The sequence below is a fragment of the Epinephelus moara genome, chromosome 20, assembly GCF_006386435.1.
Source record: "Epinephelus moara isolate mb chromosome 20, YSFRI_EMoa_1.0, whole genome shotgun sequence".
In the NCBI taxonomy this organism is placed as follows: Eukaryota; Metazoa; Chordata; class Actinopteri; order Perciformes; family Serranidae; genus Epinephelus; species Epinephelus moara.
The window spans coordinates 38,903,412-38,918,237 of record NC_065525.1 but is presented as its reverse complement, the minus strand read 5'-3'; the positions used below and the strand labels follow the sequence as shown (position 1 = coordinate 38,918,237).

The following is a 14,826-nucleotide window of genomic DNA, read 5'->3' as shown; positions in this document are numbered from 1 at the left end:
TTGCACTTCGGAGTCATGAGCAAGCACCTGGGCCACTGAATTCTGAAGATTTTATTAGTCTTAAAAAATAAAGTTGCTAACAAGCAGCTAAGTGAGACTACAGAGAGTCAACACACTGAATACAGCTTTAAAGCCTCGTTATGGTGGCAACGGTAAGTCATGTGACCGTGGTGTAGTTTGTTTATAGCCTGACGTTAGCTTTTTACTTCTGGCGATTGCATTGACGCTTCAAAAATCATAAAAGTGGTGCTCATTTGTGAAGATTATCTTGCTGAACAAGTATCATAAACTTTGTCTGTCACAGCACTTATTTTCTGCAATAATCCAAAATCCAATGGTAAAATCCCATTGGCTTTTTGATGCAACCTGGGCTCACTCCAAAGTCGTCGAAATCTGGTGCTTGGGCAGTGACGTCCGGCGTCAGACACTGACAAAATAAGCTGCCCTTTAACATCGGAATGATGTGCATCCAGTCGCTGTTATAGTTTAATGGCGCTTGGCAGCATCACGGGGAAACGCGGTGGGACAAGAACAAATGTAAAGGCAGCGAAAGTCCAACTTCAGCAGGTGGGAGTGGTGGTGGATGGTTCCAACAATCACTGACTTTCACCAGGGAGAACATTGTTCACATTCTGTGAGATTCTAAACCTAAACCTAACAACATGCGTGAGTTTTTGGAGAGAAAAAAACTCAATTCATGCTGTTGTACTGACATAGTGCTTTTATTTTGAAAGAGACTGTATGGAAATGGTAAATTTCCTGTGAAAAGGGAAGCGTATTTTGAAAGACAACAATGCATGTAACAGGCAGAACTTGACACGGCATCCCAGAGTGTCAACAACCAACACACCCAGGGTACCTTACATATCGTATCTGGACGTGGAAAGTCCATGAGCAAATGTCGATATGCGACAAAGTTGGATTGAGAATGTGTTGTTTGATGGGCGAACCAGGGTGATGCTAAAGTCCACATCAGCCTACAGAAAAAAACGTCATCCCTGCAGCATCAGTCCAGAGGCTTTTTAAGTTATGTTACAGTCTGCTCACCCATTGGCGATAAAAAGCATTTAATACATGCACAAAGTGACGTACAGAACCTTTAATGTATTAACGAGTTGGTCTATTAATAGCTGGAAAATACAGAAAAATATCTATCACTTATACCGGGGGAAGAACTACTCAGATAATTCAGTTAAGTAAATGTAGTGACACAGTGTAGAGATATTTTATTGCAAATAAAAGTCCTGCATTCAAACTATAATAAGGTTAAAGTACAAATAAAAGTGGTTATTATGCAGAATGGCCTATTTCAGAATAATATTATATTCGTATTGATGCATTAATCTGTTCATCACTTCAGTTTTGCAGCTGGTAAAGGTGGAGCTCATTAGCCTAACTTATATAATGCTGGGTAGTTTAATCTATCATAATACATCAGAATTTATTAGTTCATTATTTTTGCATCTAAATCTGTTAAGTAACTAATGGCAGATAAATGTAGTGCAGTAAAAAGTACATTTAGCTCTGAGACATAGTGTAGTATAATTATAAAGTAGCAGAAAATGGAAATACTTTTAACTTATTAGCAGAAGTTCAGCAGGGCTGCAGATGTTTAAGACCAACGTCTCCTCTCTGCTTGTGAGTTCAGTTGCTGCATGCACTGACTGAGACTGCTGACCTCTGTCCCTGCAGCCACCCACAACAACCAGTAAGCTGAACTGGGACCAGCACATTTCAGCCCAGATGAGGAGGTTTAACCAGCAGGTCTGTGCTCTGTAACACAGCTGCTGTCCTCTCTATTCATGTCGTTTCTGCCACGTCTCAGCCTGTCCCTCACCAACACAGCAGGAATGTAAACCTGGACTGTTTCCAGCTTTATGGCAGCTTCACTACATGGAAAAAGTCTGAACATTGTGCAGGAGCAGACTCCAGAGCAGATGGAGTAAAACTACAAACACTGAAAAACACCAAGTCACTAAATCTGTCTCACCACAGGTAAGAGCCGTCCTCTGCCTCCTGGTTCTCCATTGAAGCCGTCAGGTGTGTTCCTCCAGTTCGTCTCTGTTTTCATGTAAGACGAGGGAAGCAGCGGGCTCCCTCAGTGAGTGTGTCTGCAGGCTATAAACTTTTTTTAATGAATGGGATGGTTTGGAGAGGAGGGGAAACCAGTCAGCGCCTGCAGACACTCCCAGTTGCCACACACACTTAAACAACAGTTAAAAAACATAAAAAGGAAGACAGAGTCAGATTAAAACAAAAACATGTGCAACCACAACAAAAACTATAAAACATGCGGAACAACCCAAACACAGAGAAGATGTTTCAGATTTGATGAATTCACTGACATGAAATAACAAAGAATAGACAAAATAAGGCTTCCAATGACACCAGAATGAGAGACTTATAAATGATTTATAAGAACATAAACTTGGCATGAGAATTAAAGAGTCACTTCTCCCAAATTATAAGAAAAACACATTTTCTCACTTACCTCTGCTTGTTCAGTTCAAGTTATTTAAAGTCTTCTGCACAACAATTAAAGAGAAGGACTGACTGGCAGTAAAAATCATCTCATAAGATCTCAGGCTCCTTCCAACATTGCTCCATAAATATGGATAAAAAAAATGTGACAACTAAAAACTGAGAATCTAAAAAACAACATTGTGCAGAGATGGAAGAGATGAAATATAACATACACAAAACATAAAACAAAATAATGTTATTTGTTGTAGACGTGTACCAAAAAGAGAGACTTATTAATGATTCATGAGGATATAAATGTGGCATGTTTTGAGGTACATGTCATAAAACTGAAAATTAAAGGGGCACTTATGCCAAATTATATATATAAAACAACAACAACACATTCTTACTTACCTCTGATGCCTTGTAGTCATGCTGATATTTTTTGAGATGTGAGCATCTGTCTTTTAGATTTCTGCCATGCTGATATTTTTAGAGATGTGAATGAAATTTGATTAAGTGCTGTCACAGCTTTAAAAGATTGTATTTAAATTATTAAACAGTAACAACAGCAAGGATTCAAGAAATTTCTCTGCCTTTAGAGAAGACACATAAGATAAGATAAGGTAAGGTAAGGTAAGGTAAGCTAAGCTAAGCTAAACTAAGCTAAGCTAAGCTAAGCTAAGCTAAGATAAGATAAGATAAGATAGTTTTCAGTTCTGCATAATTAATAAAATATTAACTGAGATATTTGTGCCTAATATCACTCTTATTATTATGTAAAAGTATGACAAAAACTCATAAGCCTTTACTTATATTATTTGAGGCATTAGATGTAGTTAAATATTTTCAGTGAATGTTTTAAGTCTTTATTTTACTTTGCCGAAGTCGATGACATGACTGTCGATATATTTAGAAAGAAATTAGTGTGACAAATTTATGGAAAATATTTTTGAATAAATTCTTTATATTTCTGTATTTTTTTATGTTTCTACATAATTTTATATTTTTAGGCATTCCAACTGAAAATTAACAACAACAAAAAAAACCCGGAAGTTTATATTTTGAAAAGCGGAAGTGTCAATGTTTACATGGTTAGCATTTCTGTCCCCTGTCTAAGCTAACAGCTCACAAGCTAACAGTTAACAAGCAGGTGGATGTTTTCCCGGTCAGGTTTATCTATAATTCTTATACGGTTATCTGAATCTGTTCAGTCGTTCAAAGCTGTGACGTTAAACCGTTTATCTGACGTCGTCCCGGTGCTCAGCCGCCCGTTAACCGTCCTCTCCCGGTGCAGACTGCCTCCTCTGCCCGGTGCTCACCGGTTAGCAAGTTCCTCCAGAAACAGACCAATGCCCAAAAAAGAGAAAGCGGTGAGTTGTTAGAGATGACACTGTTAACACAGATCACATCGACACTTTAATTCATTTATTTTCTCATCTGTTGCTACATGTTACACACGCTGTTAACCAGTGGTGGATGAGTACGTTTATCTAACTATGATACTGTGGGCCTACGTAAATTGTACTTTACTTGAGTATTTCCATCTTCTGTTACTTTATATTTATAACGTTACTCCACTACATCTCAGAGGGAACTACTCAGGTCTGTTACTTAAGTGAAAGTAGTGTTACCACACTAATACAAGAAAAAGTCCTGCATGAAAAACTTCACTTAAGTAAAAGTGCAAAAGTAGAACAATAACATATCATTGCACTATAATTTTTGATTAATTAGTGTGTTTATCACTGAAATGTGGAGCTCATTTTTTATAATGTATATAGACCAGAAGTTATTCATTAGTATAAATGTTGCATGTGGCCAAGGTGCAGCTGTAACTATAAATGTTAAGTGTCACAGCATTGGAACAGCTTCAGATCTGTTCTCAGGAAAAGTGCTCAAGTAAACCTGCTTTGAATTCCTCAGACTATAGCTACTGATCTATCAGCCAAAACATGAAACAACTCATAGGTGAAGTGAATAACATCAATCATCTCCTTACAGTGCAGTGTTTTGCTGGGAAACTGTGGGTCCTGACATTCATGTGGATGCCACTTGTAACGCACCCGTCCTGGGAAATGGCATAGAGGTCCTGACAGGTCAGAGGCCCCTACCGTGGATTGTATTTGAGTCTGACCTGTCAAGGCATGGACACAGGACCTCTGGGTGTGTTCTTTAGTGTCAGGCACCAGGGCGTTGGCGGTGGGGTGGGGTACCGGCACGTGCCAGGGATGCTTGATCAGATTGGCATCTGCGGAAGGTCGATGCCTTGAGGTCTTTGTGACTTTCCTCAGTCCTGAGCAGCTTTTGCCGTGTGGCATGGTGCTGTGTCCTGAGGGGAAGCCACCGCCATCATGGACAGACGTTGCCATGATGTTGGGTACTTGGGTCTGTAACAGTGTTTTGGTGGGTGGTGCGTGTCAAGTGGCATCCAGATGAATGCCAGGACCCATTGTTTCCCAGCAGAACACTGCATTGCAACAAGATGATCAATGTTATTAACTTCATCTGTCAGTGGTTTTAAAGTTGCAGCCGATCAGCGCAGTTCAGTATCTGTATCGGGGTATATACTACAACTAACCCTCCATACTGTTAAACCACCAGGTGAAAGGACGGCCGGCTGCCAGTGTAGCAGCAGAGGCAGAAGCTTCCTGTCCAGTGGCTCGAGACAAAAGTGGAGCCGTCACCATAACGGTGCACGCCAAGCCCGGCTCCAAACACAGCAGCATCACAGGTCACCTTCATACTATGTATAACAATAAAGCTGCTGTTGTGATCACCTAGACGACAACATTTTTGTTCTTCTACTCTTGCAGAGGTTTCTGCAGAGGCGGTGGGAGTTGCCATCGCAGCCCCTCCAACAGACGGAGAAGCGAACACTGAGCTTATACGCTTCCTGGCTGAAGTTCTGGAGCTGAAGAAAAGTCACATCTCTCTTGACAAGGTTACTGAAACTTATTAACACTCACAAGAGACAGTTTTTGATCTCATGGTGTATAAGCTGTGTTCAGACTGAAGGTGAGGGAGATTCTAAATGGAGCATGAGTGAATGAACAGACACACAGATTCAGTCAGTACATTTACATCACATTAGAAAAAATCGATTTATTGTGTCAGTCAGACTAAAACCAGACTTTTAAAATACATTTAAACATGTTAGTCTGACTGAAACTGTACTAAATCGACTCCTTCCCCTTCTTTATCCTATTTTTTTAGTGTCTTTTTTGTCAGCTGCTTTACCTCATGTGTCCTACCACTTTTATGCATCCTCCTTTACAGCATGTATCCTGCCTTGTTTTACCTCCTTTTTCCTGCCTCTCGCAGGGCTCCAGGTCCAGAGACAAACTCATCAGAGTGGACTCCTCTCTTAGTCCGGAGGAGGTGTTGAGGAGGCTTAGACAGGCTGCAGGCTGACAGGAGGGACGGGGGAGGTAAATGGAGGCTGACACATGCTGCAGGGCCACACACAGGAGGACAGAGGATGGAGGAGGTTCTTATCTCGTTCATTTCACCTGCAAAACAATGTGAAGAGTTTTACTGTGAAAACAAATTTATGGAAATTAAAAATAATACAGGAACTTTATGTTTTATTTCATTTTCTTTTATCACTTTCATAAAGGCCTTCACAGCTGGACCAGTATGGCTACTGGTAAACCCGGAGAAAGCACAACGTCACCATGGAAACAGACTGATCCACCAGTGAGCTGGAGGCGTTTCCAGTGCTGGAGAGATGTGACTGGATATGATGTTTATATGTTGAGATGTCTGGAATGTTTGTGATATTTATTTAAATGACTTTGCTTTAAATAAACAGACTATGAATCTGTGTGATTAAATCTTGAATCTTCAATATTTTATTAAAGACAAGCAGCTGTAATCAAGCAGTAGATGGCGCTGTGTCACTGGCATAACTCTGGTTTATACACTGATCAGACAAAACATAAAGCTACTGACAGGTGAAGTGAATAACATGTCATTACAATCCAGTGTTCTGCTGGGAAAATCTTGGCATTCATATGGATGCCACCTGATGTGCTCCACCCAAACGCTCAAGTGCTTCCCCTCACATGGCAACCGCACTCCCTGTGCCACACAATCAGCTTAGTAATGGCCTGAGGAACGTGACAAAAAGCTCAAGGTGTCGACCTGGCCTCCAAATTTTCTAACTTATCCCAATCTGATGGAGCATCCGTGGGATGTGCTGGCACCACACTCAACTCAACTCAACTCAACTTAACTTTATTTATATAGCCCTTTAAAACAGCCACAGCTGAAACAAAGTGNGGAACGTGACAAAAAGCTCAAGGTGTCGACCTGGCCTCCAAATTTTCTAACTTATCCCAATCTGATGGAGCATCCATGGGATGTGCTGGCACCACACTCAACTCAACTTTATTTATATAGCCCTTTAAAACAGCCACAGCTGAAACAAAGTGCTGTACATAAATAGACAAAGCAACACGGACATAAAACAATTAACAGGAAATAAATACTAAAATAATTGTTTATTGTTTTTAAAACAATTTAAAAACAATAAAATAATAAATAAAACAAACCATAAAACACAAACAGAAGCAGAGTTTCATGCGGAGTTGAAAGCCAAGGAATAAAAATGGGTTTTTAGAGGAGTTTTAAAAACCCACAGGACTCAGGATATGCCACTAATGCTCTGGTGCCAGAAAACCACTAGACACTCCCAGAGTCCATGCCTCGACAGGTCAGAGCCAAGTCCGATCCAAGGAGGGCCCACCATGGATCAGGGGCACCAGCATGTCCCACAAATGCTCGATCAGACTGGGATCTGGGGAGTTTGGAGGCCAGGTTGATGCCTTAAGCTCTGTCACGTTCCTTGGGCCTCTCCTGTGCAGCTCGTACTTGGTCTCCACCAGTGTTTGGGTGGGTGGAGCGCATCAAGTGGCAAAGTTAGAGCCAGTTAATGTTTTTTTTTATCCCACAAACAACTAACAAAACATCGACATTGATGCAGATTAATTTTATGTTTATTCTCTAATCAATTATTAGAATATTGTTTAAGCTCTGGTAATAATATACTAAATATTGGTCTTTTTTTATAAACAATAATCATTCATGTTGGCTAAAATGTGGCCAATGACCAGGCCCAAATGGAATCTGTGAATTTTTTAATTGTTTTCAGTTTTTTGTTTGGATTTTGTGACAATCACAATATTCAATTCAATCAATTGTTTTTGATCACAAATAACCTCGCACAGTACATTAAAACCTAAAATTACCTCAAGCGGGTGAAAAGAACAACTTAGTCGTACTAAATACTTCAATAAAACAAATTAAGTATTTGTTGGAGAAGTCAGTCAACAAAATGTGGGACACATGGCCATTAAAATGGAAGGTTCAATATGGAGCAGAGAGAACAAAAAATACTTTGCAAATCTCTTGACAGTAAATCTTATTTTTGACATTTCTTCTCACTACATTACCAACTTTGATTTTCATGCTGACTGAATACAACACATGACTGTCACACACGTGCACAAAGAGTCTGTGGCTCAGATTCCATACGGGCCTGCTAATGAACACACTGTATGAGTTTCCTAAAAAAGAAAAGGAGTTAATTAAACATCCTAGATGGAGGTTGGTGGGGTGTATGAAGAGGCAGCACGTGCATACTATATTCATGGACTTACCTGACAGAAGCTTCCCACTCAGGGCTTCAGGCTTCAGGGCCACAGAAGGTCCCCGGGGCCCTGTGTGATCCAGCAGCATGTTCAGACTCGTTATAGTGAACGCCACTTAGCAGCTCGTGTGAAGTCTCTGGAGAAACAAGTTTTAAAAAAGCTCATTAGCATCAGTCATCAGAATCTGAGGATTGCCGTGAATTAGTGGAGCGGTAATGAGCCGATTTCTTAAAAAGCTTCAAAGAGTTGGAGAGCTGCGCAGGATCAAAGCCTGGACAGATAATGACTCCTTATCAAACATCATGAAGCTTCGTCCTCAAACTGCTGAGTTGTATTTCATATTCCAAACAGAGTTTCTTCCTGTCAGGGACTGTTTAGTAAGAGTGAAGTTTGTTTTTACTGTCACTGAGAACATTACATAACAAGTACCTTGGAGTGGGCTGAGGGGAGTTTGTTTTCAAGTTTGACCGTCTTCATGCTGCTAACTGAAGTTATTTTTCATGTTGATCCAGGATCAGCAGCTTTACGTCTGCTGCTGAAGCTCCTGTCAAGCTGGAGGATGTTCAGGCGACGCGTTAAGCCTCTGCCCGCTGGACGGACACTTTCCCTCCTAAATTTCAGGGATTTATAAACATAAATCCTCTTCTCCATGTCGGGCGCTGGAAGATCTCTCTGGCCAAGATTTCGGACAGGCGAAAATGTTACATTTACAGGCTCTGTAAAATAAAATGCAATTAACAGTGATTTAAAATAAGAAAATGTGTTGTCTCCAACAAATGACACAAAGGGTCCTGAATGCACTGACTAATTATGAGACAACAGGCCCCAGTGAGGCTCCACACCCCTCTGATGAAAAAAACACAAATCAAGTAGAAATGACGCAGCCTCTTTTTTAGTTGTTTTGCATCTCTGTGGTTGTTTTGTGTGTTTCTTTGTGGTCATTTTGAGTCTTGTGTTGTGTCTCTTTGCAGTCATTTTGTGTTTCTTTGTGATGATTTTGCATCTCTGTGTGGTTGTTCTGAGTCTTGTGTTTCTTTGTCATTTTTTTGTGTCTTTTTGTGGTCATTTTGAGTCTTGTTTTGCATCTTGCTGTGGTTGCTTTGACTCTTGTGTCTCTTTGAAGTCATTTTGTATGTCTTTGTAGCTGTTTTCAGTCTAATTTTGCATCTCTGTGGTCATTCTGAGTCTCTCTATGGTCATTTTGCATCTTTGTATGGTCATTTGGTTTTTTGTGGTTGTTTTGAGTCCTGTCGTGTGTCTCTTTTGTTTTGTGTTTGTTTTTAGTTGTTTTTTGTCTCGCTTTGCGTCTCGTTTTCTCTGCGGTCGTTTTTAATCTCGCTTTGCATCTAACTTTGCATCTGTGTGGTCATTTTGCATCTCTGTGATCATTCTGCATCTTTTTATGATTGTTTTGTGTCTGGTGTTGTGTCTCTTTGTGGTCTTCTGTGTTTCATTGTGGTCGTTTTAGTCTCACTTTGCGTCTCGTTTTGCATCGATGCGGTCGCTTTAAGACTCTGTGGTCTCTTTGTAGTTGTTTTTATTCTCGCTGTGCGTCTCATTTTACATCTGTGTAGTCGTCTTGTGTCTCTATTTGATCACTTTGAGTCTCTTTGTGGGCAATTTGATTGGCTTTTCAACAAGACATGCTAACATCACTTCATACGGAGGCTCTGGCCCCAGAGACAAGTTCAGTAATCCATTCATGCCTGTCTGTTTGTAATTTTGCAAGACATGCCAAAGGTAAAATATTCCCTTAGTTTTGTGAATGGGGATTTCATCAACTGGTTTCACATCAGCAGCACAGAAACCTCTGAACTCCAATTAAAAGATACCACAATGTAATTAGCCACCATACAGATGTGATAAAGGGACATTTGTTGATGGAGGGAGGTTGCTTAATTTGATTTAAGTGTGATTGAGCTGGATTGCTCTGTCAACATGGGGACTGCAGGAAAACTGAGAAGATGGAAGAATGAAGGTGCAAATCTCACTTTTCTTGTGTTATCTCAGAGATTATGTGGCGGAAAATGTTTGTTTCTGCCCTGCCTCGTTTGTCACTCTTCATTTTGTTTCAGATAGCTCTTCAGCCTCACTATCAGTATAGGCGAATCATTCACACTACCTGATGTTAGAAAACAGAACAATCCCTTTACAGATGGAGACGATAAGAGAGAGCGATGAATATGGAGGAATACCTGCAGTATGAGTCACATCGCAGGAAGCTGGGCCTTTTGCAGCTGAATGTAGACACATCCTGTTTTGATCTGACAACAGAGGGCCGCATGTGGCCCAGCTCTGGCCCAGGTTTGGCTACCTTAGGGTTAGGACTAGGACCAGCTCAGGCTGAGAATCTCCTCCAGTTAGCAGCTCTAAGAGACTTTGGGGCAGTGTTGGCCCTCATAATTTGACTAGTTTACTTTCTGGAGACCTTTGGGATTGAGGCGCTGACGGTGTCTCCACAACATCACTGCTCCGTGTCCTGTTTAGCAAACTTTTTATGCATGCCATCACTTTTCTCTCTTCTGTTATTTCCTGTCTCCTTTGTAGTATATTCTATCATAATAAAGCTACAAGTGTCCTCAAAATAAAACTTAAAGGGACAGTTCACCCCCAAATCAAAAACATATATTTTTCTTCTTACTCATAGTGCTGTTTATCAGTCTAGATAGTTTTGGTGTGAGTTGCTGAATGTTGAAGATATCAGCCGTAGAGATGTCTGCCATCTCTCCAATATAATGGAACTAGATGGCACTCGGCTTGTGGGGCTTAAAGTGTAAAAAGAATACATTTAAAAAACTAAACAGGAATGTCTCTTTCCAGAAATGATGACCCAGTAACTCATGCAGTAGTAATTCACAGACCTTGTTGTGAGCAGTTTCATGTTGGAACTATTTTCTCTCTGCACTACACCTGCCAACTGTATCACCGCGTAGAAGGAAGCGCGCATCTACTGCTCGTTCACCTAGCACCACTGAGCTAGCTAATGTTACAGCCAAGCCAAGGAGGACGCCATTAATGTTTACAACTAACGCTGAGCCTCTCGTCCATGAGTAGATGCACATTTCCTTCTGCTTGGTGATATGGAAACTGATTACAAAAGGGTAGGCGTAATAAGCTAAGGTTCAGCCTACACCTTTTTGGTCTCGTTTTGTTTGTATTTTGGTGTAATGCTATATTAGCATTGACTTCAAGTTTATTTGTTATTTTCTTTTCTTTCTTTCTTTCTTTCTTTTTTTTCTCTGTTGTATTTGAGTCCATATTTTGAAAATGACCAAAATAAACTAACTAACTAACTAAACTAACTAACTATGGTTGGCAGGTGTAGTTTAAAGAAAATAGTTCCCACAAGAAACTGCTCACAATAAAGTCTGTGGATTATCTTGAGTAACCAGGTCATGATTTCTATAAAGAGACATTGCTGTTGAGATTTCCAAATGTATTTTTCTGGGGCTTTGAGCACCACAAACCAAGTGCCATCTACTACCACTATACAAGACAGAAGGCAGACATCTCTATGGCTGATATCTCCAACACTTGGCAACTCAACGCAAGTATCTAGATTGATAAATAACACTACAGATAAGACGAGAAATACGCATTTTTGACTTTTGAGTCAACTGTCCCTTTAAGAAAAACAACTCCAGAACAAAGTGGAGTTTGGGGTTCCTGATGACTCCACATTTCCTCCACTCTCTGCAGATAAAGATGCAGGAGCTCCCTTAACTTCCTGATCATTTTAAAGTTTATACTGAGCTTTAGTGGGGCTTTTTCCTAATACTCCAGCCTTTACCTGCCTCACTCGACTGATAATCCATCTCAGGGAGGTAAGGATGCATTTCTCTTTACAGTGATCCAACACAGGCAAACTGCCCAAACAGTAATCCTTAAATGAAAGACTCAAACATGACTGCTTATTTAAGCAACTCCACGTTGTAAGGAAACTCAAGTTGGTGGCTCAACACGGAGTTAAGAGAAGAAGAGTGAGAGAAAGAATGGCCCAGAGCCCGACAGGGGATCAAACACCCACAGAAGAAGAAGAAAATGATCAAAAGATGCAGAGCTGCATCCTGCTGCAGATTCTCTTCTCTCTGCGGTGAATACCCACAGCTTTCATCCTCACTTTCACCACAAGTCAGCAGTATAATTTTTCTTTTTTTTTGGGTGGCTGGGATGCAGAGGATGGGGTGATGGTTTATGGGGACATTTTCTCACACTGATCCCATAAAGAGACAATCACAAACCAAATCGTTCCCTGGAGCCGGGCAGAACAAGGAATCGGGTTTTAAACCTCTTACCTCACTTCTCTCTCTGCAGGTTTATTTATAGTGGATTTCCTCAAACAGCCCGCTCGCCCTCTGGGAGCTGACATAACACACAGATTTAATGCTGAGACCATTTTCCTTGTTTATTATCTATTCTGTGCGTCCCCAGCACAGGCTTCACGTCAGCACAATGCTCTTATTCTCACACTAATGCCTCGCTGACAACAGGAGGATTTGGACGCTGCAGCTCTGAGCCTGCAGACCGGATGTTTACCCACAACAATCCGCTCAGTCTGTGGTCGTAAATAAAATGTCTGAGATCATCACAAAGTTAAAACAAAATCAGATAGCAACAAAGATCAATTATCACCAAATAATCCAGTTTCCTTTTAGAGTCTCAGGAAAGCTTTGGAACAGAAGGAGAGCTAAAACAATAAAGTGGGACTCCCTTTGCTTTTTTATTCAAGATAATATTGTTACATAAGTAAACACTGAATGAAAACTACAGCCATGACAGCAACTAGTGAGGCTACACTCAAGAGACGTGGTGCTTTGAGCTGAATGCTAACATGTTGGGGCACCCCTGTTAAATGTTATCACTCAAGTGAATGGGCATTATTGGTGATTAACAGCCTCACAGCAATGGCTTAGAAGGGGCCTGCTACACCTACTAGTAGATTTAAGCGAAGTGGTAACCTCAGGGGACTAAAAATTGATGCCAACACTAGAGTGATGGCTATTTGGGGTTGGCTCCAAGAGTGAGTAAATCCACATAGACCCCCATGTTAATATTAAACATGTTTACAGCCTGGTACAAAAAACGGTTTTGGTCTCTATGGCTTATTTCAACGTTCATGACAACTGTACTGAGGGGTGACTTTATATAACTCACCTGTTTACATTTTATCAAGGATTAAAGTTACGCATAATTAAAGGTGGGGCTGCTTTGAGTGACAGGCTGTCTGCGAGGTGTCAACACAGTCTAAGAGTCAGATCCATCATTCATTCCTCCACAGCTCCACCCTGTCATCCAAATATAGTCACTTCTGACTCAAAAAAACAAGATGACAACGGATGAAATGCCGAACTCAAGGCTTCAAAATTAAAGACGTTCATGGGCGGCATGGTGGTGCAGTGATTAGCGTTGAGAGTTCTTGGTTCAAACCCAGGGTGGGGGAGCCTTTCTGTGCAGAGTATGCATGTTCTCCCTGTGTCAGCGTGGGTTTACTCCAGCTTCCTCCCACAGTCCAAAGAGATGCAGGTTAACTTGTGACTCTAAACTGTCCGTAGGTGTGAATGTGAGTGTGAATGGTTGTCTGTCTCTGTGTGTCAGCCCTGTGATAGTCTGGTGACCTGTCCAGGTTGTACCCCGCCTCTCGCCCAATGTCAGCTGGGATAGGCTTCAGCCCCCCTCCGCGCATCCCAGGGGAGGTTGGGGACATGGAAATTAAGTGGTCCATATTCAAAGTCTCCATTGTGGAGGCGGCTGCTAAAAACTGTGGTCAGGCGGTCATTGGTGCCAGTTGTGGTGGCACTGCTGGTATCTCCGGGTCTTGTTCATAAGTGAGGGTAGAATTGAGCATGAGATGGATAGGCCGTTTTGCCCAGCGTTCTGCAGTGATGCGGGCACTGTGTTGGGCCATCATGGTGAAGAGAGAGCTGAGCCGGAAGGCAAAGCTTTCGATCTACGTCCATCTATGTCCCAACTCTCACCTATGGTCATGAGCTCTGGGTAGTGACCGAAAGAATGAGATTGTGGATACAAGCGGCCAAAATGAGCTTCCTCAGAAGGGTGGCTGGGCTCAGCCTTAGAGGGTGAGGACCTCAGACATCCGGAGGGAGATCGGAGTAGAGCCGCTGCTCCTTCATGTCGAAAGGGGTCAGTTGAGGTGATTTGGGCATCTGATCAGGATCCATCTGGGCACCTCCCGTTAGAGGTGCTCCGGGCACGTCCCACTGGTAGGAGACCCAGAACATGCTGGAGGGATTACATATCTCGTTTGGACTGGGAACACCTTGGTGGAGCTGGAAAGTGCTGCTGGGGAGAGGGACGTCCGACCCAGCTTCGGATAAGCACTTGAAAATGGAAGGACGGATGCTGGAAATGAGCAGAAAATGGAGATTCCTTGTGAAAATGGAAGTATATGTTGAAAAGAGGCGATGCAGGGTAAAATGACACACCATCCTTGAACGTCCAAAGAGACACAGGAGGATTCCTAGCACGTCATATTTTGACATGTAGGTCCAGTGACAAAGCAGAGAATGCGTTTAGGTCAGGGTGGCTTCGTCCATTATTTCATACAGTTTATAATTTAAATGTAAAAGTCAGTTGAATTATAAAAAACTACTTCCTTGTATGGATGGATACTGCAGCCATTGACTTCTTGAATCTGACATGACCTTTAACATTAATGAGAAGTCCTTTAATGTGAAGACTAACTTGTTGT

At 41.5% G+C, this 14,826-nt stretch overlaps 2 protein-coding genes across 4 annotated transcripts in view; one reads left to right on the top strand and one right to left on the bottom strand.

Moving 5' to 3' along the window:
* The window catches only part of glsl (glutaminase like), a 28,489-nt gene extending 26,221 nt beyond the window's left edge, over nt 1-2,268 (bottom strand). Inside the window, exon 1 of the mRNA XM_050073829.1 lies at nt 1,991-2,268. Coding sequence (XP_049929786.1) covers nt 1,991-2,028 — 38 coding nt within the window. The 5' untranslated portion in view covers nt 2,029-2,268. The remainder of the gene's footprint in view (nt 1-1,990) is intronic.
* A 1,267-nt stretch (nt 2,269-3,535) lies between these two features.
* c20h15orf40 (chromosome 20 C15orf40 homolog) lies at nt 3,536-6,350 on the top strand. 3 transcript variants are annotated; one of them, XR_007571847.1, is made up of 5 exons: nt 3,536-3,836; nt 5,068-5,197; nt 5,280-5,407; nt 5,788-5,953; nt 6,083-6,350. XR_007571847.1 is itself a non-coding variant. In XM_050073860.1 (5 exons), exons 1-4 carry the CDS (start codon nt 3,621-3,623, stop codon nt 5,875-5,877), a joined length of 564 nt encoding a protein of 187 aa, XP_049929817.1. In that variant the 5' UTR covers nt 3,536-3,620; the 3' UTR covers nt 5,878-5,894; nt 6,083-6,350. The 3 variants fall into 3 exon arrangements, 1 of the variants encoding a protein (XP_049929817.1); XR_007571848.1 differs by having other exon boundaries at nt 5,788-5,987; XM_050073860.1 differs by having other exon boundaries at nt 5,788-5,894.
* The last annotated feature ends 8,476 nt before the right edge of the window (nt 6,351-14,826 follow it).

Excerpts from the sequence above, each read along its gene's own strand:
- c20h15orf40 (XM_050073860.1), top strand. The coding sequence starts at position 3,621 with ATGTTTTCCCGGTCAGGTTTATCTATAATTCTTATACGGTTATCTGAA. Across the intron at positions 3,837-5,067 it reads TGCCCAAAAAAGAGAAAGCG|GTGAAAGGACGGCCGGCTGC; the intron begins GTGAGTTGTTAG and ends TTAAACCACCAG. Across the intron at positions 5,198-5,279 it reads CAAACACAGCAGCATCACAG|AGGTTTCTGCAGAGGCGGTG; the intron begins GTCACCTTCATA and ends CTACTCTTGCAG.